At 68.2% G+C, this 27,154-nt stretch overlaps 1 protein-coding gene across 1 annotated transcript in view; it reads right to left on the bottom strand.

Annotated features, from left to right (window-relative positions):
* CASKIN1 (CASK interacting protein 1) overlaps positions 1 to 27,154 on the bottom strand; it is a 33,938-nt gene that overhangs the window by 5,962 nt on the left and 822 nt on the right. Inside the window, 14 exon segments of the mRNA XM_072878468.1 lie at positions 412 to 509; positions 2,164 to 2,251; positions 3,290 to 3,408; positions 3,521 to 3,628; positions 5,700 to 5,915; positions 7,525 to 7,642; positions 7,716 to 7,810; positions 7,906 to 8,014; positions 8,269 to 8,377; positions 8,448 to 8,578; positions 8,865 to 8,960; positions 9,060 to 9,205; positions 9,319 to 9,416; positions 12,324 to 12,375. Coding sequence (XP_072734569.1) covers positions 412 to 509; positions 2,164 to 2,251; positions 3,290 to 3,408; positions 3,521 to 3,628; positions 5,700 to 5,915; positions 7,525 to 7,642; positions 7,716 to 7,810; positions 7,906 to 8,014; positions 8,269 to 8,377; positions 8,448 to 8,578; positions 8,865 to 8,960; positions 9,060 to 9,205; positions 9,319 to 9,416; positions 12,324 to 12,375 — 1,583 coding nt within the window.

Raw genomic sequence — 27,154 nt, 5'->3', positions numbered from 1 at the left:
GCCCATGTCCCCTGGGGCTGTCCCCGCACCCGTCCACGTGCCGGCAGGAGGCCCTGGCTGGGAGCCGGCACCGCAGAGGGTCTGCGTGGCCAAAATGGCTTGGGGTACCCTGGGCACGTGTCTGTCCCCCGGGTGTGCAGGGTGCTGGTGCCGTGGAGCTGGGGGGGGCCGGCAGCCGCAGGGATGACTCATGCCACTGGCTCATGGCACAGCACCCCACAGGCACTGCCACCGCGGCCAGCACCCAGAGCCCTGCCAGCCTTGGTGGCCCTGACACAGGGCTGCCGAGGCGCCCGCAGCTGTAGGTGTAGGGGGGGGTGGCCCCGCCGCGTGGCTGCGGCTGTGCCCCCCGCTCCCAGCACCACACTCCACCGTGGGCCTCCCCACACCACCCCAGTGCTCCCCACTCACCTTCCCCTCTGACGGTGGCTCCATCTTCTTCAGCTGGGGCTCGGTGGAGGACTGGGGGGCGTACGGGGAGCTGGCCACGCTCTGCGACCGCGACGAACCTGCCAGAGAGGCAGCGGTCAGCGGGTCCGGGGCCACGCACCCCCGGGCTCCGGCCAAGCGAGGCGGGGAGCCGAGCCCCTGCCCGGGGTGGGATGGCACGGCCACGGCCCCTGGGTCAGCAGGGCCAGGGCAGGCATGGGGGAGTGACACCCACCCCAGCACGCAGCCCGGAGCACCCTGGGGTGCCCTGAACGCGGGGTCTGCTCCTCCGGCATGGGCAGGGGTGGTGCGGGGCACCGTGCCCAGGCACTGCCGGACAGGTCGCAGCCCCTATTGCCGAATCCTGGTGAGGCCGGCCACGCTGGCACGGGGCTCACAGCAAGGGCTGTGTCTGCATGGGGTTCTGCAGGGCACCCAGTCCCCTGCGCCATGGCACACACGGCTCCTGGGTGCCGTGGTGGCTCGCCTGGCGAGCCCCCAGCCTGGCCAGGGGCCGGGGTGCCGCGACGCCCTCCACCCAGCGCGGCCCTAGGTGGAGGGACCCAGCCAGCCCCCTCCTCCAGAGCTGCTTTCCCTGGCTGCCCCCCTCCCCCAGGCAGCGGCCAGAGGTGTCCTGCTGCCCAAAGCCCTCTGTCCCCGCTCCTCCAGCCATGCCACCAACCCGGGACGGGGTTCGCCCACCCGCCGGGCCCCACAGAGAGGGGCTCAGCTGGGGAGGGCAGGCTGGCACGAGCTGCCTCGTCCCCCGGGATCCCCGCACAGGCACCCAGGCAGCCCTGCGGCACCCACCCTCCCGCCGGTGCCTGCGCCAGCCCTGGGGGGTTCGAGGGCTGCCCAGAAATTTCGGATCAGGACCAGCAAGAGCGGCTCCTTCCCCCCCCCGCTGGCAACTGCATCCTCCATGCATGTGTGTGCAGCTGATGTGTGTGTATCCCCCCCCCAGCGCGTGTGTATCCCCCCCCACCCCCCGTTTGTGTGTGTGTGCGTGCGTGCGTCCTCCTTGCGTGCGCATCCTTCTGGCATCTGCATCCCACTTGCGTGGGCATCCTCCTCACATGTGCATCCCTCTGCCACGTGCATCTCCCTCACGTCTGCATCCCACTTGCATGTGCATCTCTCCAGCCTGTGCTTCCCCCCCCCAGCACCGTGTGCATCATCCCCCCAGCCCCCCGTGTGCACATCCCCCCTCCCCAGGTTTCCATCCCCCCTGCATGTGCATGTCCGCAGCCCGGGCGTCCCCCGCCGCCTTCATCCCCCACGTGTGCCCCCTCCCCGCATGAGCATCTCCTGTCTGTCGTCCCCCCCGGTACGTGCCTCCCCCCCACAGCGTGGGCATCCCCCCGCTGCCAGGGCAGCCCCTGCCCGCAGCCCCCCCGGCCAGCGCTGGCGGTGACGGGGGGGGGGGGGGGACCCCGGCTCAGGCTCCGGTGGGGCTGGCGGGGGGCCAGGGAAGGGAAGGGGCTGGGGAGGAGCGCTGCCGCCCCCCGCCGCCCACGCCGCCCCCCGCCCCCCGCGGGGCCCCCACTAACCGAGGCAGGAGAAGGCCTGGCAGCAGCCGAAAGGCGAGAGAGTCATTTTTTACCCACACGTTTTTCTTCTGGCGATGGGTGCCGTGGCAATAAAAAAAAAGACAAATCCCTGGATCCACGGCACGCCCGCGGCAGGGCCAGGGCTCCTCCTGCTCCCGGCAGCCGGCCGGCCGGCGGCACGCACCTGCGGGGATGTCCTGCGCCTTGGCCGGCCCATCGCCCACGGCAGTCTCTTGCGCAGAAGCCTTCTGGGAAAGGACCGTTGCCAGCAGCTGAAAAACACCCCGGGAAGGGGGGAGAGCAGGCAGGAGTGAGGCGGGGGCCGGTGGGCGCATGCCACGGGTGCCGCGGGTGCCGCGGGTGCCGCGGCAGCTGCCCCGCCGCCAGCCTGGGTGAGGGCGGGCAGGGAGGGATGCAGCAGATTCGGGTTGCGGCAGGGAGAGCGGGAGCAGCACAGATGGTGCTTCGCGGGCGGCGGGAGCCCGCAGAGCCGCAGCACCCCGAATCCAGCCTGACGCGCGCCCGGCCCAGGCCGCCGGCGCGGGCTGCGGGGGCCCTCCCTGCCCGCAAAGCAGAGCCCCCACGGCCGCCAGCACGGTGCTGGGCTCAGGGGCACGCGGACCCCGGTGCCCAGCCCGCTCTGGCGTAACGCGGGCAGGATGCCAGGGGAGGTGGGCTCACGGGTGCCTCGGCCCGGGGACGGGACACCCCAGGCTGCCGTGGGCAGCGCACAAAGCGCAACGCGCAGGCAGTGATGTGCAAGGTGTAACGTGCGGGCAGCAGGGTGTAGCGGGCAACGTGCAGCGGGCGAGGTGCCGGCAGCAGCGCGCAGCGTGCAATGTGCGGGCAGGAGGGTGCAGCGGGCTGCGTGCTGGCAGCAGCAGGCAGATGGCTCCGTGCAGCGCAGAGCTGCAGCGAGCAGCGTGCAGCGCAGCGTGCAGCGCGGAGGCACCCCGCGAGCGGCAGCAGAGACACGGCACGCAGCCTCGGCCGGACCCTGCGCACACGGGCAGCCCCTGCCCAGCCCCGCAGCCCGGTGGGACGTCGTGCCAGGGGCTGAGCCCGGGCCCAGCCAGCAGCCGGGGGCCAGCTGGGAGAGGACATGCTGGTGGCCACCGTCGGTGACAGCCGTGGCTGGTGGCACGCTGGGTGCAGGTAGGACCTCACAGCACCCAGCTGAGCATCGCTCCCAGCGGGGACCAGGGGCAGCTGCCAAGGCAGCAAATGCCTGCCCCAGGGCAAGCGCCGCTGCCGGGACCGGAGCCGAGTGCCACCGCAGGCTGGCACGGCTGCCTCGGGGCTCGCCTTACCTTGACACCTTCAGAGCCAGCGTGCAGGGCATGCGCCCCGCTGCCCGTGCTCTGCCCGCTCCCCGAGCTGCGGGCAGAGGCCACGCTGCCCGTGCTGCCCAGGCTGCTGCGGTCGCCACCTGCGCAGAGAGAGGAGATGCCGTCAGGGCACCGAGCCCCATGGCCAGGCCGGGGGATGCCGCGGTGCGGCCCGGGGACAGGGAGGGTCCCAGAAGCACGTGCCCACCGTACCTGCAAAGGGTTTCCGCAGCACCCAGATCTCCTCCGTGGGAGCCGGTGCGGCCGATCCGCCCTGCGACGGTGAGAGGTGGGACGGGCTCATGTCGGCCCCGCGGGACCCTTGGTGGCAGAGCAGAGAGAGCAGCCGTCAGGCATGCATGGCTCCGCGCGCTTGGGCTCGCATCGGTGCGGCACAGGGCAAGGCGACCCGCGGCCCCGGGGCCTGTCGCTGCCACACGCAGGGAAAACCCCGCAGCAAAGGTGTGGGGTCCCCGGCCGTGGCTGTGCCCGGGGATGCCAGCGCTGTCCCAGGGGCCTGTCTCCCCCCAGGCAGCTGGCGCGGGGTGACAGTGAGCAGCCCTGGGACCCAGTCCTGCAGGGCATCCCCTCCCTGCCACCATCCGGGAGGATGTCCCGGTGCGCCGGCTCAGCCCGGGCAGGGGACGGGGACTGTGTCGTCCCTGTGCGGAGCAGGATGGGGACATGACCCGGTGCGGGGGAGCAAAGGGAGCTTGGGCAAACTAGAGCAAGTAGGGACCAGGGTCCCCACCCCGCTGTCCCCCGGCCAAGACAGCGCTGGCCGTGCCCCTGCGGCCGCCTGCACCCGTCTGGGGGAGGACGCAGGGGTCATGTGGGGCCAGGCACCAGGTGCTGAACCCCCCACGCTCCCCAGGGTGCCCCACGGCAGCCAGCAACACATGGGTGACACAGCAGTGGGTGAGAGAACCTGGCCCTCCTGGCAGGGCATGGCTCGAGGGTCACCCTTGAAGCACCGCTCCTTCACCGGCTCACCGTGCTGCCCGCCTCTGCCAGGTCCTGCTCGCACCAGGGCCGGCCAGGGACGCCCAGCGCTGAGCCCGGGGTTTAAAACAGCATCAGATGAGATGGACCACAGCCCTGCGAGGCCCAGCGCTGCCGCAGCCCCACCACCAGCTGCCGAGGAGCCCGGCTCAGCCTGGCCCCGCCACCAGGTACGGGGCATTGCCACCCTGCTGCTGCCCAGGCTGGTTTCAGTCATTAAGCCACTCACCCCATTAGTGGCCAGGCCATAGCAGGGGGTGGATGATACCAGGTGATAAAGTCACCGAAGGAGCACAGGGGGGAACAAACGGCCGCGCCGCAATGGGGCTGGGACGTCCCTGAGCTGCACGTGCCGTGGTCACACCGAGAGGAGCCCGCGCTGCCTGGGCGGTGTAAGGCTCTGTGCGACCCAGCGGGGAGAGAAAGCCCCAGGGAAAAGTCTTGCTCCCTTGTCCCCATCACCAGCATGGCCAGCCTGGTGCTCTCCCAACACAACCTGCTGCGCCGCTGCCACCGGGGCACATGCGAAGACCCCCGGCCCCCAGACATCCCCTTGTGGGCATGGCATGGGCTGCACCCCTGCAAACCGCCCCCCCCGCCAAATATCTGCTCTCCGGGCGCTCCCGACACGAAGACCTGCAGCATCCATCACCTGCCCGTGCCGCGGGGACGGTCCCCAGGGTTTAGCTGGGCACTGCCTGTGCCGAGCCAGCCCCGAGAGCGTCCCCCAGGAAAGCACGCCCGGCACCGCAGCCCCTTCCCGCTCGGAGCGCGCAGCCCCAGCCCGGTCAGAGCGGCTCGCTGGGTGTCAAACACCCTGCGGGGGAGGCTGCCGCGGGCAGAGGGGCCCTGCGCCCGTGGCTCCCAGCCGGGCACCGCACTGCCCAGCCCTGTCCCCCGGCATGGAGCCTGGAGAGTGTTTTTGGGGGTCCCCACGCACCCGGACAGGGTGGGCAGAGGAGCAGGGGCCACGGGCAGAGAGCGGACAGTTGCCTCCAGCCCTGCCCGGCAGCCGGGGACACCGGGGTGGTGAGGGTGGGATGTGCCGGCAGCGGAGCCGTGGGCCACACAGAGCTACAGCAGCGCTGGAGAGGGCGTGCAGGGGAGGGGGCCGACGGCATGCATGTGTGCACGCACCCGCACGCACTGCCCGCACACGCCTGCCCGCATGCACACACGCGCACATGCACACGCCTGCATGCACACACATGCACGCCTCCGCACACACACGCATCCACGTGCACGCGCTTGCGCGCTCCTGCGCGCACCCGCGTGCAAACACACCGTGGCAAGGGGGGGGAGAGAGGCCGAGCAGAAAGAAAAGACTCGATACACACTTTAAAGGAAACGAAAGAAATCCATCGAGAGCACGAAGCGAGCGGTGAACTACCTGGTCCGTAACGCGGCTCGTCGGCACTGCTAGGGGAGAGCCTGTGATAGCCAAAGGAACTGAAAAGAGTCTGATGGGAATGTGGTGGTGGAGGTGGAGGTGGAGGCAGGGAATGGAACGGATGGGACGAGGAGTCACCGTTTAGCACAGCAGCCCCGTAAGCCGGGAGCGGGATCTTTTGGTACTGTTGGGGGATTGTTACAGTCTCCCATGAACCTGATAATAAAACATAACAAGAGACAAAATGAAAAGAATCAAAATAATAGAGACACGCTCAGCGCCACCAAAAAAAAAAAAAAAAAAAAAAAAAAGAAAGGAAAAAAAGCAGCAAACAAAAAAAGCAACCAAAGGAAGGTGGAGAAGCCAGAACTGAGACCCAACCGATGCGGAGCCGAGCCAAGGAGCAGCAGCAGGAGCTCAGTACGCGGCCCGGCCCGGCAGCAGGGTACGGCCCGTGGGCACATCCCGCAGACCTGCCACGGCTCCCCGGCAGGACACCGATGCCGCGGCAGCCCCGTGCTTGAGGCAGCAACATCACCGTGGGGCTCCCGGCGCTGTGGGGCTCCCACAGCCGGGCTGCCGGGGGTCCCGCTCCCCGCGAAAGCATCCCGGGAGGAGGCGGGCTGCACGGCTGGGCTGGGGGCCGCTGCGCCAGCACCCCCGTGCCCGGACGGCCAAGCCCCGGTGCAGCCGCTGCCCGCACCCCATGCTGCCGCCCTGCTGCGCGGGGCCCAGGGCTGCAGCCGATGGGATGGCTACGAAACCCCGCACCCTGGCAAACACCACTGCGGAGCTGGCTGCATCCCAGGAGCCACGGACCTCATCCCGGTGGTACCAGCACACAACCCACACCCGGAGGGCGGCTCGGCCCCTGCCTTTCCGGCACGTGGCACCTCCGCAGCCGGCGCGTCAGTGCCCAGCAGCCGGCAGGCACTCATGCTGCCGCTCCCTTGGGGTCTCCTTCAAGCGCTGCCATTCCCTGCCTGTGCCCCAGAGATGTGGCTGCCCCCAAGATCGCACAGAGCTGGGCAGCGCACAGCCGCCGGCGGGAACAAGCCGATGGATGTGGGGCCTTTCAACGCCGCCCGCAGAGGCACCGGCCCCATCACACCACTCCCGGCAGCGAGCACGGTTACAGGCCATCGCAGGGGACCACGCGCCCCATCCCTGAGGGAACGGGGACGGGGACGGGGACGGGGACAGGCAGCTGCAGGGGCAGGGAGCAGGGTCCGATCCCTGAGGCAGCCCCTGGCCAGGGAGAGGGTCCCCGTGGGGCAGCGCCGGGTCCCTGACACCAATGCCCAGCTCTACGTGGGGCTGCTGCGGCCATCCCCGCTCAGACCCCGAGCACCGGGTCCCCTGGCCCCGCCGCTGCGCCGTACCCCCCAAACTGCCGTGAGGCCCCCAGCTCTCCCCATGCACCGACCTCCCGGCACCCCAGACGCCTCCCCCAGCCCAACGCCAGCCTGGCCCCGGGGCTGCCCCGTGAGCGCCCCGGGGCTGCCAGCACCAACCCCCACATGCACCAGGAGGGCACCGGCCCCACGAGCACAACAGGGGCAGCGACCCCACATGCACGATGCGGACGCCAATATCCTACATGCACAACGGGGACACCGACCCCACACGCTCAAAGGCACCATCCCCGTGCACACGGCGGGGACACTGGCCCCACATGCATGACGGGGGCATCGCCCCCGCTTGGCTTCACCGGCCGCACCCCCCCGACACCCCAGGCACCGCCTGACCCAAACGGGGTTCCCTGGGGCTGCGGGTTTGGGAGCAGCCCGGCAGGGGGAGGTGGAGAGGGGGGGAGATTATTTGCCTGTTCGTTTGCTTATGGCCTCGACGAGGCTGGAGGGGAAGTAGCCCACGCGGTCGTTGCCGGTCCGGTTGTCATGAATGCAGCCCTTCCAGCGCCCGTCCGCATGCTGCTCCAGCACCTGCGGGCAGGGGCCGGGTCAGGGGCCAGTGCCACCAGCGGGGTCCCCCCGGTCCCCTCCCGGCCGCACTCACGGTGATGATGTCCCCGGCTTTCACGTTGAGGCTGGTCAGGTCATAGTTGTTGCAATAGTCCTTGACAGCCCGGACCTGCAGAGCGGCGGAGGCGTCTGCGGGGACAGAGCGGGAGCGTCGGGGCTGTCACCCCCAGCCCGGCATCCCCCCAGTGCCGGTGCAGCCGCCCCGTGCCCCCCCGAACCCCTACCCCGCAGCATCTGCTTGATCTCCTTGCTGGCCTGGCTGGTGGTGAACTGGTTGACGATGTCCAGAGCTGTCTGGTTGTAGGTGTTCCTGACGTGGGCATTGATCCCACTCTGCAACAGCACGGAGAGGGCTCGGGAGGAGGCTGCCCCCCGCCCCACCACCCCCCAGGACCCCCCGGGCCACCCCGAGACCAGCAGCTGGAGGGCACAGCTCACTGCCTTGGTGTGTCCCCCCCGGGGACCTTCACCCCCGTGCCCCGGGAGAGGTGAAAATGCTGCTCCGCAGCCCCCGGCCGTGGGGTCTCTCCCTTCCCGCGGCCCCTCCCTGGGCTGGGGGCATCTGGGGGTGTCGTGGGGGCCCTTACATCCAGCAGCAGCCGCACCACGTCCGTCTTGCCGCACAGGGCGGCCTCGTGCAGCGCCGTGCCCGCCTTGGTTTGCCGGTTGATGTCGATGCCAGCCTGCAGCAGGAGCCTGCGGGCAGACAGCGGGGTCAGCGAGGAGGGGGGGGGACCGGCGCTGCCCTCCCTGCCCACGCACCCACCGGATGATGTCGATGTGGCCGTTCTTGGCGGCGAGGTGCAGGGGGCTGGTGCCGTTGGGGTCGGTGGTGTCCCCCGGCTTGGGCTCCAGCAGCGCCGCGCACATGTTGCTGTTCAGGAGCAGTTGGACCACCTGGCTCAGCAAACACAGACGGAGCAGGGCTGCAAGGGCGGCTCAGCCGCCTGCCGGGGCTGCAGCCCCCCCCCCGGCCCCCCGGCCCCCGCCTCCCCTCCCTGCTCTGCCTCTCCTCCAGCAGCCAGAGATCCCCCGCAGCGGTGGCACCATGGGCCCCCACTGCCATCCCTCCCCGGGGCTGCCCTGTACCCCCCCGGGCTGCTCCAGCACCCCCAGGGACCTCGCCGTGCCCCTGTCCCCTCCCAATCTTCCTCTCGGGGGTCCCAGCCCTGCGAGGACTTACCCCGACCCGGCCAAACTCGCATGCCAGGTCCAGAGGCGTCTTCCCCGAATTGTCCATGATGCAGGGGTTGGACTGGTGCTGCAGGAGCATCTCCGACTGCGAACAAGCGAGACCTCAGCTCGGTGAGGGCAGGGGCAGGGAGGGCGGCACGGCCCCCCCCGGCACCGCCGCACCCCACCGCCGGCCCCACCGTACCACGTCGTAGTGCCCGTGCTGTGCTGCCAGGTGTAGGGGAATCTGGCCCTCATCCGACGGGATGTTGACGGAGGAACCCGCTTTCAGCACCATTTTCATGGGCTCCTTCTTGCCTTGCCAAGCCGCGTAGTGCAGGGGCCGCATGCCTGCGGGCGGGCAGGACAGGCACACCGTGAGTCCCTCAGACATGCCAACGCGCCCGGCCGGAGCCTGCGGAGGGGCACGGGACGGGGGCCACGGCCAGGACCCAGGGACTCGCCTTTGTTGTCCTTGATGTCCACCGCAGCCTGCGCCTCCAGCAGCAGCGAGATGAGCTCCGTGTTGCCGTTGAGCGCCGCATGGTGCAGAGCTGAGAACCTGGGGAGCGGCTGTGGTGTCAGGGGTCCCACGTCCCTGTCCCCTCCACAGCCCCACCAGCCCCTGCCCGGCAGCACGGCCGCGAGCCCGCACCCACCACAGCACCCCAGAGCACCCACTCTGCCTCCCGCAGCCCCCCATGTGCACGTGTCCCCGAGCTCTCCGGGCAACCCCACCTCTACATCCCCCCGTGGGCACCAGGAGAAAGAGCGGCCGCAGGGACCAGCCGTGGCCGAGCCACGAATCGAGCCAGGAGCCAGCCACGTCCCAGCGTGCAACAAGGGCCAGGAGGTTGGACGTGCCGGGCAGATGCGGGTCTGCTCTCCAGCCCATCGCTTTATTTAGCCTCCCCCGCAGCGCTGCAGCCAGAGGACAGACCACCCCCCCAGCCCGCACAGCGGGACGCAGGGCTGGGGATGCCGCCGAGCTGGGAGCGGGGGCTGGCGGGTCTTATCTGGGGGTGCTGCAGCAAGACAGACACAGATGAAACGCTCCCTGGGGATGCTGAGACCCCACGGGGCTGGAGGCGATGGGCAGGGCGGGCGGGGGGGGGGTCCCACCGAGGGTGGGGGGTGCCGGGGAGCTGCCCTCCCCACTGACCCACTTCCCCCAGCCTGGCCCCGACAGCACAACCACGGGCACCGGGGTGGGGGGGCCCAGGCTGCCAGATAGCAGCCGTGCCCCTGCGTGGTGCCGGGCCTTGCGGTGGGGCAGGGAAAGCCCCCGGCCCCGCCGTGCCACACCCCGCTCTGCCTTCCCCGGGACCGGCCAAACCAGGAGGCTCATTGCCGGGAAGCAGGCCAGGAGCTGACCTACTTGCCGCTCCCGGCAGCGGCATCCTCCACGCAGCTGCGCTTGTGCCTGCCACCCCGCCGCTCCGAGCCCCGGTCACGCACTGCGTCCCCATCCCATCCCCGGGGCCACCCCGGTGTCACCGGAGCACGGGAGCAGACTGCGGACCCCAGCGTGACCCGCCGGCCCCCGCCGCTGCCTGCTGCCCGAGAGGTGGGCGGTGGGACGGCGATCCCGTCTGCCCCCCATCACCGGGACCCCCAGCCGAGGGGGGACACGTCCCCGCCGGGGAGCACGCTTCGGCCACCGTGTTCCCCGCAGAGCTGCCGCCTGCGATCCCCCGGTGGGGAGCGGCGATGCGAGCAGACAGCTCGCGCAGGAGGTCAATCCCCAACGTCTGCCTGGGAAATGTCAGCATTTTCCGCTCCAGCGCCCTGCTCAAATCCGCTCAAGATGGTGCAAATCGCAGCCCTCCCCAGGGCTGCCCCGGGGGCTTCCCCCGGCACGGCCCAGCCGGCTGCGAAGGCCACGCGCCGTGCAGGGCACCGTCCCCCGGGCAAGCACAGAAACACCAGCCCGGGAATCAGCAAGCACAGCAGAGATGGGGAAACTGAGGCACGGCACCGGGGCTGGCTGAGTTGGCACAGCACGCCGGCGGCAGAGCGGAGCACACGTGGGCTGCAGCCTGGGTCTGCCCTGCGTGTTCCCACGGGATGATCCTTTCCAGGAGCAGGGCTGGAGGCTGGAGGTTGCTCCCCTGCTGCAGGGCTGCTCCCGCACCCCCCAAGCTGGCCGGTAGCCGCAGGCAGTTGCAGGCAGGGCTTTAGCAGGAGCCCTGCCTGCAGCTCTCGACTGCTGTCCTGGCCCTGCCGCGACGCACAGCCCTCCAGCAACCTGCCAGCTCCGGCAGCCACTGCACAAGGTGGTCCGTGGGGTGATGCATCCCCTCGCCCTGCCCACATCGCGCCCTCCAGTCCCTGCCCCACGCAGGCAGCGCCACACACCCGCCCCACCGCCGGCCGGTGTGCCCACACGCTCCCGCTGCCGTGCACGCGTGCTCGCGCTCACAGACACGCTTGCATGCACACGCTCGCTCAGCTGCGCATCCGCACGCTTGCGTGCACCCCTGCACGCACACACGTGCACACGTGCGGGCTGGCAGAGCCGATGCGTCGGCGGGTACCAGGGGATGCCTGCTGCCACCGCCCCGGTGTTGGGGCCCTGCTCAGGGGCGAGGATGAGGAAGGACCTGGGCTGCTGCGGCTGCGCATCCCCAGGGTGTGCCCTCCCGCTCCTGACCCCATCCGGCCTCTCCGCTCACGTGCCATTTCCATGGCCACAGCAGAACCGTCCCCAGGGACCAAGCGGCATCGCCCAGCCCCGTGTCCTGCTGCCCCGCTCAATGGGAGGGCCACAGGGCAGGGGGAGCCGGGGGGCACAGGGGGCGGCCACTGCCCGGCCCTGCAAGCATCTCTCCTTGCTCCCACTGCAGCCCCCCTCCTCTGCGGGGCTCCGGCTGCCTTCCTGCGCCGGCAGCCTCATTAGCGTGATTAGCAGGGGGTGAGCCTGCGGCCCCCTTCCCCGCTCCTCCCTGCCTGTTGGATGCCGGCTGCGAAGCGGTGCACCGGCGGCACGGCCCAGCGGGGTCGCGGCTCGCCCGCCTGCTGCCCCACGGGGCTGCTCCCCGCGCAGCACCCGCAGAGCCCCGAGCCTGCGGCGAGAGCTGGGAAAAAGCCGGTGAGACGTGGGGCACAGCTCTTCCTCTGCCTCTCAGCCCTCACCTCCTGCCTCCTCTGATGCCCCTGGCTGCTACGTGCAAGCCCACCGGCGCGGGGGTGCAGGCAGGGCTCGGCCGTGCTGACTAACGGGGGTGAGAGCCCTTGCCTGTCCGGACCCCAGCAGCTCAACCGCATCGCTCCGGAGAGCCTGGCGTGCCCACGCAGATGCATGAGACTCCTGCTCGCTGCACCCTGTGCTGCACACATCGCCGGGCACACGCACCCCTGCTCGCAGCACCCCACGACACACGCACCCTTTTTTGTGTGCCCCATGGCACGCGCACCCCTGCCCACACACCCCACTGCATGCACGCCCGGGCACGGGGTTCCCACTCACCCGTCGGTGTCTTGGAAGTTGACGTTGACTTTCTTTGCCGATCCGAGGAGCTCTGGAAGGGAGGGAAGGGGACAGCACATTAGAGCGGCACGGGAGGCAGCCGGGGCAGGGACCCGGAGTGCGCCGGGGAGGTGACGCGGCCGCAGCTCCAGGTTTCCCTCCCCACCAAGGTTTCGGCTCCCTGCAGCTCTGCAGCCCGGGTCGGGGCGCAGCATGGTGTCGTGCAGGGCTGCCCGAGCCTGCAGGCAGCTGCAGGCAGGAGGGCTTGGGGTGGAGGGGTCCCTGCTGATGGCGGCAGAGCCCAAGGGCCTCTCCTGGCACCAGGGCCTCCGTCCACCCGGGCTGCTGTGGGGTTTGCCTGGGCTTCCCTCCCCGGCTCCTTCGCCTGGCTAGGGCTCCGGCATGGCACCGTGGAGCCCAGTGCCGCACGGAGCTGCCGGGCCAGGCTGCTTCAGCAGAGCGGGGAGCTTGGCACGCTCTGCCGTGCCCCAGCACGTCCCCTGCCCCTGCAGCCCCCAGCCCGGTACTGCCCCACTCCCACCCCACACCTGCCTGTGTGGGAAAATAAACCGCCTCGGGGCAATCCAATTAGCACCATGAGGAAGGATGGAGGCAGATTTACATAAGATTTAACCGAAAAATGCCACTCAGGCTTTCCAGTCAGCCTGCTCTTCCTCACAGCTCCCAGCGGGGAGCTGGAGCAGGAGGAGGAGGAAGAGGAGGGAGGCTGCAGCACGGCAGAGCCCTGGGCTGGGGACCCATGCAGCAGCCCCTGTGCCCACCGCAGCGAGACGGCACCGGCACGGCCCCCAGCCTACGGGAAATAACTCAAAGGCTGCATGGCCCGGCAGGGAGAAGGGGCGGCCATCCTCACCACGGCAGCTCGGCAAGAAGCGTGCTGGGGACAAGCGCGCTGGGGACAAGCGCTCGCTGGGAGAAGCCAGCTGGAAGGGGTGACTTCAAGGCCAGGAAGGGAGACGTGGGGCCAGAAGGATGCTCCCTGCGCACCACAGCCATGGCCTTGCTCGCTCCCCCTCTACTGTGTGTCCTTGTCAACATCCCAGTGTGATATTCCATTATTCGGCACAAAGGGCTGTGTCAGCAAGGGGGCACCGGCAGCAGGAACGGGGGCTGTACCCGGCCCTGACCCACAAGCCTGGGGAGCGGTGCCGGGCTGAGCCACACCGGCCTGGGTCACGCATGGCGGATGGTCCCAGGAGCGGCTGGGACGGTGGCAGAGGCTTCTCCCTGCCCACGCGGAGGCTCCCGGGCTCTGGCACCCAGCGCTGGCTCCCTCCCGTGCTCCGCTGGCCGCCCGACAGCCCGAGCCGCAGGACATTTGCTAACAATGACACAGCCCGGTGCGGACGGGTGAGAGCTACAGAGGTCCCCGTCCACCAGGTCCCCAGCCTCTCCTCCAGGCACGCGGTGCCACAGGGCGGCTGTGGGATGAGAAGGGGCACAGCAGGGTCCCCAGGGTGCAGGGAAGGACTGGGGCACTGCAGGGTCCCCAGGGTGTGGGGAGGGACAAGGGCACTGCAGGGGGGTCCCCAGGGCATGGGGAGGGACAAGGGCCACCAACAGGGTCCCCAGGGCACGGGGAGGGACGGGGCACCGCAGGGTCCCCGCAGCCAGCGCCACTCACGCTCCTTCCAGCAAACAAAACGCCACCAACCCGAGCTCCCTTGCCCTGGCAGCCCACGCTCTTCGTTTAACACATTAACGAACCACACCAGCAACAAATCCCCATCGGGGTGGCCAGACTCGAGGAACAGCCCCCCCACATCCCATCCCTGCTGCAGCATCCCTGTGCTCCCCTGGGAAGGGCTAGATGTTGCTGGCGGGCAGAGCCCCCCGGCACCGGGAGCGACCGCAGCGCACGGGGCCGAGCGGGTCCCCGCCAGCCCCGAGCTGCCGCCAGGCTCCCCAACAAAGGTGCCATTCAGTGCCGGTGGAGAGAAGCCCAGCGCCGCTTCCGCTGCCGCCTGGTGCCAAGAAGCAGCTCCCAGGAGAAGGGGGCCGAGCCGCCCCCCAGGGATGCAAATGGCCGGCGGACAAAAGGAGCCCGCGGGCGCAGGAGCGGCACCGTGCCCGGCACCGGCTCCGATCTCCGGCCCCGAGACAGGCCCCACTCCGGCTAACCAGTCCCCGCAAGACGGACGGACGGATGTCAGCAGGTCTGTGGTGCCTGGCCTTTCCCACGGGTTGCTCCCAGCGAGGGGCTTGGATGGGGCAATGCCCGCGACGCCGCTCCCCGGGTGCGTGCCGGCAGCCCCCAGCGCTGGCCAAACCAGCATCAGCCAAACACACCGTAGCGGCGAATCTTTCCTCCCTGCACCTGCAGGAGAGGCTGCGGCTGCCAAAATCTGTTTAGCACTTCCATCAATGCCCCTGCCAAGTGCTTAGTCAGTGACTTCCAGCCGTGCAGCGGTTTGACTTTCGTTAAAGCTCTGGCAGCGGCTGCAAGCCTGCTGGTGCCCGTGCCGGGCTGCGGCGAGCTCAGGCCCCAAAGCATGGCTTCAAACGCTGCTGGGAAAAGGTCTTTAGGTGCGGCATCGGTTTGATGGGGTGGTCCCACGTCCTCCTGGGGTGCAGCAACCCGGGGTGCCACCAGCTGCCCAGCAGCATGGTGAGGTGTGGATGGTGGCATGGATGGTGGCACAGTGGCTGGCACCCCCGTGGGGCCAGGCCAAGGCCCCAGATGGTGGGAGCCTGCGTGGCACCGGCAGAGAATCAACCCCATGTCTGCACCAGCACCGGGGCCCTTGAGGGACGGCGGCTTTGCACCAGCAGCGGGCAGGGCAGGGAAGGCACCGGCTGCCGCGCCAACCGCCACCACTAAAGCTCCCAAAAGCAAAGCACCACTAAAGCTCCCAAAAGCTGCAAAGCACCACTAAAGCTCTCCATGCTGTGAGCAAAACCCTCATGCCGTGGTCCCACAGCCCAGCAATTAAGCCCCTCCTGTAACGAAGTGGTGTGCTTGCCCGGCGCGGCATTGGCAGCCTGGCATGGGGCACAACGGAGCCGTGCCGAGGACGCAGCGCCGCAGCCGGAGCCCGGAGCCCAACCAGGCCCTCAGCACGGTCCCGCCATGGCTGGGTGCTCGTGGTTCCCGGGGCAGGGGGAGCAAGACAGGCACCCCAACACGCTGCCGGATCCGCAGCCTGCGGCCGTCTCAGCCCCACTGCCGCCGTGTGGGATTTGCAGCCTGTCTGGGCAGCGAGACACAGGAGGGCTCATTAATGGCTGGGAAGCACAAGGAAGCAAAACTCCTCCACTAACAAGGGAGAGGGAAGGGAGCTGAGAGCGCTGCCAATTAAAAATACCGGCCACAAAAGGAGACGGGCACAGCGGGGAGAAGAGCGGGGCTCCTGCACGGCCACGTTGCCAGCGGGCACCGAGCACGTCCCTGGCTGTCGTCCCTGCCGGGATCGCCGGAGCGGTGTCGGAGCGCACCGAGCACCCGCGAGCACCGTCCTGCCCTGCCTGTGCAAGGGCGGATGCCGGGGCCATCAGGCAGACGTTGCAGCACAGAGGGACGGTGGCACCCCCGGTGCTGGGGCCCTTGCTCAGACTGCCCGAGCCCCACCTTGGGACACCCCGATGTCCCCTCTCTGCTCCCTATGGGCTGCTCAGCTGACGGTCACGGCACGTGGGAGCACAAGGCTCCCCTTGCACCCCAGCCCCACGGCATGGCCCCCCACGGCAGCTTGCACCCCGCGAGCATCCTGAGGGGCCTGACGGTACTGAGCAGAGTCGGGCAGGACCACATTGCTGGCCCCAGGAAAGGGTGACGTGCCGCGCTGACGGATCCAGCGAGCCCCGGCACCACCAGGTCCGGCTCCAGCCCGCGACTCCTGCGCGCACCGGGAGCTGCAGCCGTCTGCCATCGACACCGACTATAAACAGCGTCTGCTGCGAGTAAATACCGCCGCGGGGAGCTCAGCCCAGCCGCTACTCCCAGAAATGCCTTTACTTAAACACAAGGATCACAGTAGCTAAATGCATGCTTGAATTCAAGCTTGAGCTCCTCGCCGGCCCCGTCCTCCCCCGCCACGCGTCGGCCTGCGCTGGCCACCCCGCAGCAGCGATGGCCCCGGGCGGGCACCGCGATGGCAGGCGATGCACGAGCTGGCTGCACGTGCAGGGCCGGGCATGCACGGGGGAGCTGCTCTGCCCAACCCCAGGGTCCGGCCACGCGTCACCCTAACCCCCTGCATCCCCTGCACGATGCTCCAGGCACCCCGGTGCACACCGCGGGGAGACCCCCGTGCCTGGCTGCTCCAGCCCTTCCCTTGCACCCGTGTCCGAGGCCACAGCCCCGGGCGATGGGACGCCTTGGTGCCTCCGTAGCCCCCGGCTGGGGGCTTCTCTCCCTTCCCGGCAGCGGGGCCACGCAGCACCCGTTAGCGTGCTCATGCGCCAGCCCCCTGCGTCTGCGGCCAGCGCAGCGCCAGCAGCGATCGATGCCCAGCCGGGGCGCGGGGGCTCCCGGCCAAGCCCCCGCTGACGAAGCACATCCATCCTCGCCCAGCTCCCCCCGGCAGCGCCGCGCCAGCTCGCAGGGAGCGTGCGGCTGCTCCGAGCAGATGGCTCCAGCCTCCGCTAAATCAACATCTACTTAATGAGGGGAAAGCCGTCGCTGCCCCCCCGCCCAGCTTGGCAGCAGCGGAGAATGAGCCGGGGCAACCCACCCCCCAAACCCTCCTCCCATCCCTTCCATCACCCCACTGCAGTGGTCCCCCTCCCCTCCAGTCCCACCATCCCTGCCGCTTCCCCACTCTGCAGCAGGACCCCTGCGTGTCCCCCCCAACGTGCCCAACGGGGACCCCCAGGACCCCACAAGCAGGATGACACCAAGTACCCACGGGGAAGACATTCACGGCAAAGCCAAGCGCCTGTTTCAGAGGAGGAGGGAAGGACCCTGCAGCAGCATCTCCGTGAGCTGCCGGATAAAGGAAGCATCCAAAATAGCTGCTCTTAATTATATCCTTGCTGACGAGCGCCACGCAAACAACGAGCGCTGCAAGCACTCGCTCCACGAGGAGCCCTGGCACAAGTGGACTTATTCCTCGCAGCAGGGATGGGGTGCACGCTGTGGGGTCCCCACGGGGGCACGTGTGTGGGCAGAGCGCGTGGCCACATGCTCTGCCCCTGCAAGCGTGGCTGTGGGGACCCCACGAACGTGGCTGGAGCAGCCCCGGCTGGGTCTGGTGACGATGGGGACGCCGGGGAGCCAGTCCTCGCCACTGTTAGACAGCAAAAGGCTTGTACTCCTGCAGCCAAGGTCGTGTCAAGCACTGAGGGTGACGTGATGTTCAGATGCTAATGAAGCCGTTATCATCTTCTGATCGATTTTGACTGTATAAATAATGCACCGGGAAGCTCGTGGGCTGCTGGCTGCGTGGGAAGGGATTGCCGGGGGCAAAGAGGTGGCAGGGATGGGATGGACCCATTGCAGCCCAGTGCCCACCACAGCTGGATAACTACTGCCCACCACAGCTGGACACCCCAGTGCCCATCACAGCTGGAAAACAACTGCCCATCACAGCTAGACACACACTGCCCGTCACAGCTGGATATCCACTGCCCGTCACAGCTGGATGCTCCAGTGCCCATCACAGCTGGACACCCACTGCCCATCACAGCTGGGTAGCCCTTCCCATCAGAGCTGGACACCCACTGCCCAGCACAGCTGGATACCCACTACCTGTCACAGCTGGACACCCATTCCCATCACATCTGGATAACAACTGCCCATCACAGCTGCTCACCCATTCCCGTCACAGCTGGACACCCCATCACCCGTCACAGCTGGATACCGCAGTGCCCATCACAGCTGGACGCCCACAGCTGGGTGCGCCGGTGCCCATCACAAGCCCTTCCCCAAATCCCGAGGCACTTTTGGGGGATGCTGGCCCTGTGCCCAGCACACCTGCTGGCGTTCCGGACGCCCGGCCCTCGCGCGGAGCCTTCCCCGGGGAGCAGAGAAATCTGCACTTCAAAATCAATAGGCCGTGGCAGCCTGAGTCACGGTGCTGCAGCAGCGCAGGGCTGTCCCTCGGGGCCAGGATGAAGCAACTTAAATGCAGCTTTCAAGAGGCAGTGGGGACTCCTCTGTGATTTTTTTTTTTTTTTTTTTTTAAAAAAGGAAACTTTTCGATCCCAAGGGAGGACAAGGGGCTGACCCTGCAGGCTGCCAGGGCAGGCAGGGATGGGGGATGTGGGTGTACTCAAGGCAGAGCCGACCTGCTGAAAATCTGGGGCTGGAGCCGGCCAGGGGACCCAGCACCCCACGGTGCCTGCCAGCACCGTGCCAGGGCAGCGGTGCTCACCAACACCTACCGTGAGCGTCCCCGTTCTCCCTGCATCGCCAAGCCGTATCCTCACCCGACCTTTGCCGCGTGGTGCCATGGAGCCTGGCCGAGCTGTTCCCCACTGGCACGGCATCAGCCGGATTCCCCTGGGGCAGCCCCAGCCCCCAGCACCGTGGGACTTCCCCCAGCCCCAGTCTGGGGCTGAGCCGTGCAGCCACCCAGCTCTGCAGACGCTCCCTCCCAGTGCGGGGTTGTTGCCCGTGAGGTCCCGGCAGCCTCCTGCCCGCTCCGGGCTGCCTGTAAACCCACTGACCCCTGAATAACACAGGGCTGCACCGCTCTGCCGTGCAAAGGCTGCCGGTGACTCGGCCCCACGCAGCCAGGGATGCAGGAAAGCCGGCGGCAGGGATGGGCAGGGGTGCAGGCAGCGCAGTGATGCGTTGGCTCTGGCCCCGCAGGTGGGACACAGGGTGCCGCGCTCAGCCCTGCGGGACCAGCACCAAGCATCACACCAGCCCTGTTGCGCCCGTCGCCGCCGGCCCGGTGCCAGCCGTACGCCCACCCTCGTCTCTGCGGAAATGCGTGTCGGTGCCGCTTCCATGGAGCCTTAATTGACAGCCTGCTCCCCGCACCGGGGCGGCGGCAAACAGGTAATTTTCAGTAATCACCCCGGCTGGAAGGAGTCACCGCCGGCACGGCAAGGCTGCTGCGATAGGGACAGGACGAGGCTGCTTGGGGCCACCGCCAGCCTGCGTCTGCCTGTCCATCCCTGCGTCCGCATCCCAGCACAGGCGGCACCGGGAATCCTTGGTGACCAAGCAGAGGCTGCCCAGGACAACGGAGCAGATAAGGGCAGATGCTGGCACCACTCACCTCCACCCTGGGGCAGAGACGATCCTGCGATCCTGCCCGGCCCTGTCTCCGTCCTCCCCATCTCCTCTACAGGGCCAGGGAGCCCTGGGAGGGCCGACCCCAGCCACGCTGCCCTGCAGGGAGGGACCAGTGGCTTTATGTATCTTAAAGCATCGTTAACTAACGAATGGTCGCTATCATCTGGCCTCCCACGAACCCAACCGCAGTCCAGATGTTGCTGGGAAGTGGTGGGGAGCTCCCTGGCATACACAAAGCGAGTGCCCATGTGCACGTGCGTGCGTGCAGGCAGCCCAGATAAATAAGAGGGCAATAAGCAATGCTGCAGCGCTGGGCTCTGAGCTTCCACACCGTACACCGGTAGAACAGGTCCCGGGGTCTATTTTAAACACAGTGCCTTCAGTGACATCATTTGTCCTCGTCCACATAAGAGCCTGGCTGCCACGCGTGCCGTGCCCACCCGCGCACCCTCCGTGCCGCAGCGGCTTTCCTGGTGGTGCCTGCGAGCAGGACGGGCATGGCAATGGGCAGCTCTGTGGGCACATGGGCTGGCAGCTCGGTGATGCCATGGTCACTGCCGGGGAGGATGGGCAGCTCGTGGATGTGCAGCCAGGTGATGCCGTGCAACTGCCCTGAGCGCTAGGAGCCCAGCCGGAGGCATTGCACTGCTCCCAAGGGCCTGGCAGCGCTGCAGGGGGAGGGCAGGGCTCGCAGGACCCGTCCCAGTGTCCCCAGTGTCCCCAGCACAGCAGGCACTGGGAGGGGGGGGGGGCTGGCAGGGGCAGTACGGGACCACCTGCCCCATCCCTGCCGAGAGCTGGGGATTAGTCAGAGACAGCGCGAGGATCCGTGCACGCCGGAGCGGAGACAGCCGGGAGAATAGCTGCTGTGGAGCCGCACAGCCGCGAGGAGCGCGCCGTAAACAGCCCAGCTGCAATGCAGGAGCCGGGCAGGCGGCTGCTTTTTCTGCTCCAACGGCTCCGGCAGCCATGGACCAAAAACCTACAGGGGCCTCGGCGAGGAGGCGGCGCAGAGCTGGGCTCCCAGCAGCCACATCTGGAAGGGATCAGCCGGCGGCTGCCACCGCCGCTGCCGAGAGCCGTCCCCAGCGCCGAGCCCCACGCCAGGCCGGGGAGGAGGCACTGCCGAAGCAGCCAGCGGAGATGGCCCTGGGTACATGGATGCACAGGGCAGATGCACATGGGCACACGATGCACACGGGCACACACATGCACACGGACGCACAGGGGCACACAACGCACGTGGATGCACGGGGCAGATGCACGCGGGCACACGCATGCATACGGAGGCACAGGGGCACATGCATGCACACGGATGCACGCATGCACACAGGCACATGGATGCACACGGATGCACACACGTGCACACGCGTGCACACTGGCAGAGCAGCGCTGGTGCAGAGCAGCCAGCCGCCAGCGGGCACGGTGCTCGGAGAAGCAGTGCCCGGGCTGTGCCCGTGGCAGCTGCTTGGGCACCAGCTCCAACCTACTCTGTCTCCAGCTGATAGGGGCCACGGCAGGGCACAGAGCCGGGGTCCCCTTGGCCTGCTGCACCCTGGGGCACCCCAGCCCCACAACCACTTCGATCTGCTCGGCTCTTACCAGGCGGCCGGCAGTGACCTTGCTGGCAAGACCCAAGGATACCCTGGCAGATTCAGCATTACCCCGCCAGCCGCGCTGCCACACCATCCTAGCACCGTGCTTCCCTGGCCGGATGGCTCGTGCCGGGCACCGGCACCCATCCATCACCGGAGCAGGCCCGGCAGCACGGGGCTGTCAGGCCGTGCCGAGACCGGAGCTGCATCCCCGGCTTCCCATTTCTCAGGCTGATTGCTCCTGTCGCTGCGGAGCCCAGCGTTAAACACCTCATTTTCTACTCCCGTATTGAGTTGGAAAATACTATTAACATTTCATTACGGCTTAAAGATCCCTCTCAGCCCTGCACTAAGAGCCAGCCTGCCAGCAGGATCGCTCCTGCACCGGGCGGGCTGCACTGGTCCCCGTCCCTCTGGGGACAGGGGACCAGGAGGGCAAGTCCCACGTGTCCCAGCTGCAGAACAGGACGGAAACCCAGGGCAGAGGTGGACACGGGCACTACATACTGGCTCGGCAACCGGCCCGGCACGGCCCGTCCTCATGGCACGCTCAGCCACAGCCGGGGGACAAAGCAGTGACGGAGCAGCAGCATTCACGCAGGCCAGCACGAGTCTGGGAGCGGGTTTTGCTTCCCAATGCCTTTCCCTCGCCCGCAGGAGCATGGCCCAGCAGTGACAGCATCAGCCATTAAATACCAGCAAATTAGTTCTCCAACGCTCTCCCGACGGCGTCTGAACACTTGCGAAAGGCACCTTTAGCCACCGGCTGGCAAGGGCAGCGCGCAGCAGGTTCACGGCCAGCATTCAGCCAGACGCTCACCGGTCCCGGCTCTTCAGGGCGGCCAGCAGCGCCCAGCCCCGGCAATGCCCAGTCCCGGCGCAGCGGCACACACCGCTCCCGGCACACGCCACTCCCGCACCGGCACCAGGAGGGAGAGCGCCGCAGCACACACGTGCAAGCACAGCCTCGAGCATCGCCCCAGAGCCAGGCGGTCCCATCCACCGCTCACCCTGCCAGCGACACTGCAGCTCCCGCCCACCGCGTGCCCGGGGCCAACATTCACCAAGGACCCACCACCGCTTCAGCACCCACCCGGGCTCCGGCACAATGCCACGCGGCCGCCGTTCACGGGCATCGCCACCGCGGGGCCAAGCACGCTGCGGCCCGTGCAGCCGCTAGCGGGGCCCCGTGGGCACAGGGGGAGTGGGAAGGGGCCAGGGGCACCCAGGCACGCCAGGCCGGGGAGGGGGCCGATCGCAGCCTTTCCTGGCGGCTGGGAAGGGGAGGGAAGGGTTAAAGGGAGCGCAGCGGAGCAGGGGAGAGGAGCCAGACGCCAGTCTGGCTACTGGAAACCGAGGCGGGCTGGCAGGGAAGGGGGCTGCTGCGGAGGGGGGCTTGGGGTGCCCACAGCACCCAGCCTTGCTGCACCACTGGCGCCCCAGGCATCTGCGGCACTGTCACCCGTGGGTGCAGCCTGGCCCTGCCATGGCCTCTGGCTGCTCCCTGGGAGCATCATCCCATGGGCAGCGAGGAGCACCGCAGCACCCGGCGGCAAGGTCCTTGTGCGGGAAACAGCCGGAGCCAGCGGCCCTGGGAGAGTCCCAGGCACGAGGGGCCGCCCACCGCCGGCAAAGGGCTAATTGGTGTCAAGCCGGGTGAATTTGGGACTGCCACGAGAAAATCCAGGCCAGTGAGGGAGCCTGGAGCTGGGAGCAGAGCCACCAGCCCACAGCCCCGCTGCTCCTTGGTGTTGGTGGCCAACGGCCCCAGATCCTCTGCAGCATCCCTCGGTGGGCAGGGACCCCGCGGCTGGCCCCGCAGTGGGAGCTGTGCTGGGGTGGCAGGGGGGCGGAGGAAGGTTAGCACCCCCAACTCTGGCCCAGCCGGAGAGAAAGGCAAGAAAATGTAAAATAACCAGATGTCACCCCGGGCTGAGTAATAATCCCCCTCTGGAAGGAAACTTGGCACACACCAGCCTGCGCCCTCCTGCCAAGTCCTGCTGGGAGCGAGGTTTCACACGCGGGCTAGAAACCCCAAGAAGAAGTTTATAAGGGACCCGCTGACACACCGTTAAGCACGGCAGCGGCAGGAGCTGCTCGGCCCTGACCGTCATCCCGGATGCCCCTCAGGCCCTGTGCCTGGGACCCGGCTGGGACGCACCGACATCGCCCTGTGCCAGCATTGCCCCGCACGCCCCAGCCCACCCCCTTGGCATTTCGCCCTTAATCCACGCCGAGGGGATTGGAGGGGCCGCGGGAGCAGCACCTGGCCACGGGACGGGGGATGCATCGGGACCCAGATCCCCTCTGCAGCCCCCCAAGCTTGGCCAAGCTACCACAGGATCCGGCCCTACAGCCCCTTCCTCCCGCTCCCGATGTCCTGCCCAGCACCGATGGCTCCAGAGGCCGGTAGCACCCGGGGGCTCCGGTGTCCCGGCAAGCACCGTCTGCTCCCCCCCTGCCCGGGCTTCCCCTGCAGCAAGAAGGGGCTGCCCCAGCGCCCGTGGCCAGGGAGCAGCAGTGGGAGCCATTAGGAGCGGACTGCCGCCCGGGGAAGTTTCCTGCATTACCGGAGGGCTGGGGGGAACCAGGCAGCTCCGGCAGCTGCCGGCCACGCGCACCCTGGGCACTGCACCACAATTGGATTTGCAGCTGCCCTGCCTTTTACTGCATGGAAATTGAATTGTAAAATGTCAAAGACATTTCCTAACTGCGCCATATTAGCCTGGTTTTATTAAATACTGTTATCAGAGGAGATTATTAATGCAATCAAATGCAGGCAAAAAAACCCAGAATTAACTGGCCGCCATGTAGGAGGATGCACTGGAGGGCAGGAGGCAGCCGCTGAGGCCTGCCTGGGAGCTTGTGTCCCCAAGGGGTCTGGCTCCTGCCTCCCGCTGCTCCCGCATCCCGGAGCACCGGCGAAGCAGTGATCCTGCCCAGCTGCTGCAGCTCTGCTCGCATCCCGGGATGGGTCCCCATGGAACGGCAGCACCCCAGAGGGTGACGAGCCTGGGGGTGCTTGCTGAGCTTTGGGGCCCCTCCCTTGCTGCCCGCTCCCAGGCAGGCTGCCCACACCGCCTGCATGATGCACACCCCTCTGAGGAGCTGCCTGGGTCCTGGCCCGGGGTTTTCACCCATAGCAGGCTCTGCCTGCCCCGCACGGCACGGAGCCGGGAGCAGTGTGGCCAGAGGCAGCTGTGGGGCCAGGGCAGCGCCGGTGGTGCCAGTGGGGCTGGGGTCCCTTCCCGGGCAGGGCAGGACCTGCTCCCCATGTGCGGCAGCGGGGCCAGGGCTGGCTGGGATAAGCCCTGAAATGCCGGAGCTGCTGCCAGCGACACAGGGCAGGACGCAGAGCCCTGTGCGGGCAGCAACGTGGGAGCGGGGGTCTCCCACCCAGGGTAGGGGCACCCCGAGAGCTGCCTGTGCCTTGGCACCCGCACCCCCGGGCAGTGGGGCCAGGCGGGTCTGGGTTACCCTGGCATAGCGGGGTGCAGGGGTTGCAGGGCCCCATGCCCAGCACCTGAGCCCCACACCAGGCAGCGTGGCTCACCCGGCCCCAGGCGTCCCGGAGCGAGGTTCCCAGAGCTCCAGCGGTGCACGAGGACACAAGCCCCAACGGCAGCCTGGGGGACCAGGATGGCACTGAGGGCCAGGCACGGGGTGGGCATGCAGCCTCATGGGACGCAGCCCCGGCTCCCACCCGCACAGCCGGGCTGCAGCCAGCCCCTGCCACACCGGGTGCTTGCCCGGCACCACGGGGCCAAGTGCCAGGACATCTCCTTTGCCGCACGAAGCCGCCGTGTGTGGAAGTGCTTTGCAAAGCTCCCCAGCCCAGCGGAAGGAGAAGCCAGGGCAGAAGGGCCTGGCTCTCAGCTCGAGGTCCCTCCTGTGGCACCGGTGGGTGCCACGCAGAAGCCGTTTCCAAAGCAGATGAGCCACCGGTGCCACCGGCCTCAGAGGGAAGGAGCCTGCTCGCCTCAACGCACCACGGCCGAGGAACTGCGGTTCCCCTGCGCGGCGCAGCACGGCCCCGTCTCCCGCTGCCCGAAGCCCCGGGTGCCCCGAGCCGAGGGGAAAACGCCAAGTCACTACAATTCTTCGAGGTAGCACCAGGGAGGAGGGGACAGGGAGGGAAACAGTTTGCTGCCAAATCCCTGCATCTGATTTGCGTAACTTTCAGACAACCTCATCAATTATGGATGCCCGGGAAGCGAGTGCGGTGTGCGCTGCGGCCGGCCCGGGCCCCACAAACTCGTACTCCACACGCTAAATCGGGCCCCACGTCACCATAGCAACCCGTGTTAATTCACGCAGGGATTTTTAAAATCTCATTTATTAAACCCCACATGAATAGGATATTATCCAGATAACAGAGCTAAGTTACAAATCTTCCTGGTGCCGCGCAGCACGGGGAGCGCCGGAGGCACGCGTGGGACCAGCACGTGGAGGGGACAGGGGACGTGGGGACGCCGTGGCACGGGGACAGCCCCCGCTCGGTGCTCTCCCACCCGGTGCCACGCACCGCTCCTCCAGCCCCGCTGCCATGGCCAGAGGTGCTCGTGCACCCCAGGCCGGGAGCATGGCACCCGCTGCCGCACACACGACCCTGCTGCCAGACAGGAGAGTTGGGTCCCGTGGGGAAACCGCACAAAAGCAGCCCGGCACCAGCGGGCCCGGCAGAGCAGGCGACGTGCAGCCCAGCCAGGGCACGGGGCAAGCAACAGCAGGAGTCTCCCCAGTGCCAGGCTGGCCAGGCTCGGCCTTGCTGGGTGTCCCTTGTCCCTCGCCCACGAGCCCGGCACGGGGAGCACCGCTGGCCCCCGTGGCCATCCCGCCCGGCAGTGCCCGGCAGCTGGAGGGCTCTGCAGCAGGAGAGCGGCCGGGGCGGGAGATGCAGCAGAGCAGGGCTGGGAAGGAGAGGGATGCAGGAGGAGGTGGTGGCACTCCGGCACCGCTGGCCGTTGCCACAGCAACACCAGCTGTGCGCCTGGGCCAGCGGGGATCGGAGAGGGGTGTGGGGGGGATAGCGCTGGGCACGGGCTTGGTGTCCATCCCGTCCCCGCACGCCACTCTGCGAGGTCACGGAAGCAGCAGCACTTGCAGCAGGTTGGGATGAAGGGGGCTCTGAGCTGGAGCCTCTTCTCTCCCCGCGCAGGCTCTCGGCAGTGACAGCAATGATGGGACACAGGGGACACCACTACTCTGGTCCTGCGTGGCACCAGGACACAGGGGACACCACACCAGCCCTGCACGGCACAAGGGACCACGCGCCGGCCCTGCGTGGCACCGGGGACATGGTGGATACCGTGCCAGCCCTGCACTACAGCGGGGACATGGGGGATGCCACGCCAGCCCTGCTCGGCACCAGGACACGGGGGACACCACGCTGGCCCTGCTCGGCCAGGAACACCCCTGCACAGCCAAGGACGGGGACCCTGCACCCGCCCTGCACAGCTCCAGGGACACGGGGGTGCCCACGTTCGGGGAGCGCTGGGCCCCGGGAGGGAGGGACGCAGGGTGCAGTGGCGAAGGGGCCGCGTGCCCAGTGACCCGATGCCACACCGGTGCTCCCCGTGGTCCCTGCCCCTGCCCAGGGACGGTCCCCAGCCCCCCCCGGGTCGGCCCCGCGCGCCAGGCCTGAAACCTGCGGCTGCATCAGCACCATGAATAATTCAGTCCCGGGTGGAACGCCTCAACAGAGCAGTTCTATCGTACAGAGAGCAGATACTCATGGAGCTACACACGCAGATACACACGTACAGACACACGTACACCCCCGCAGCCTCACGCCTGGACACGCACACTCGGGGGCACGCACGGAGACATGCAAACCCCACCACGGAGACGCGCACAGGGAGATACCCATGGAGCTACATCCAAACACCCCCACACGGAGAAACACCAACACAGCCACATCCAAACACACATATGCCAGGGTACACACCGATACACAAACACAGACACGCACCCAAACACAGACACGCATGCACACCCAGCACGCACGTACACGCGCACAGCCCCACGCA

Source organism: Ciconia boyciana, chromosome 13 (genome assembly GCF_034638445.1).
Source record: "Ciconia boyciana chromosome 13, ASM3463844v1, whole genome shotgun sequence".
Taxonomy (NCBI): Eukaryota; Metazoa; Chordata; class Aves; order Ciconiiformes; family Ciconiidae; genus Ciconia; species Ciconia boyciana.
The sequence above is the reverse complement of the archived record's forward strand: the minus strand, read 5'-3'. Positions and strand labels throughout refer to the sequence as shown.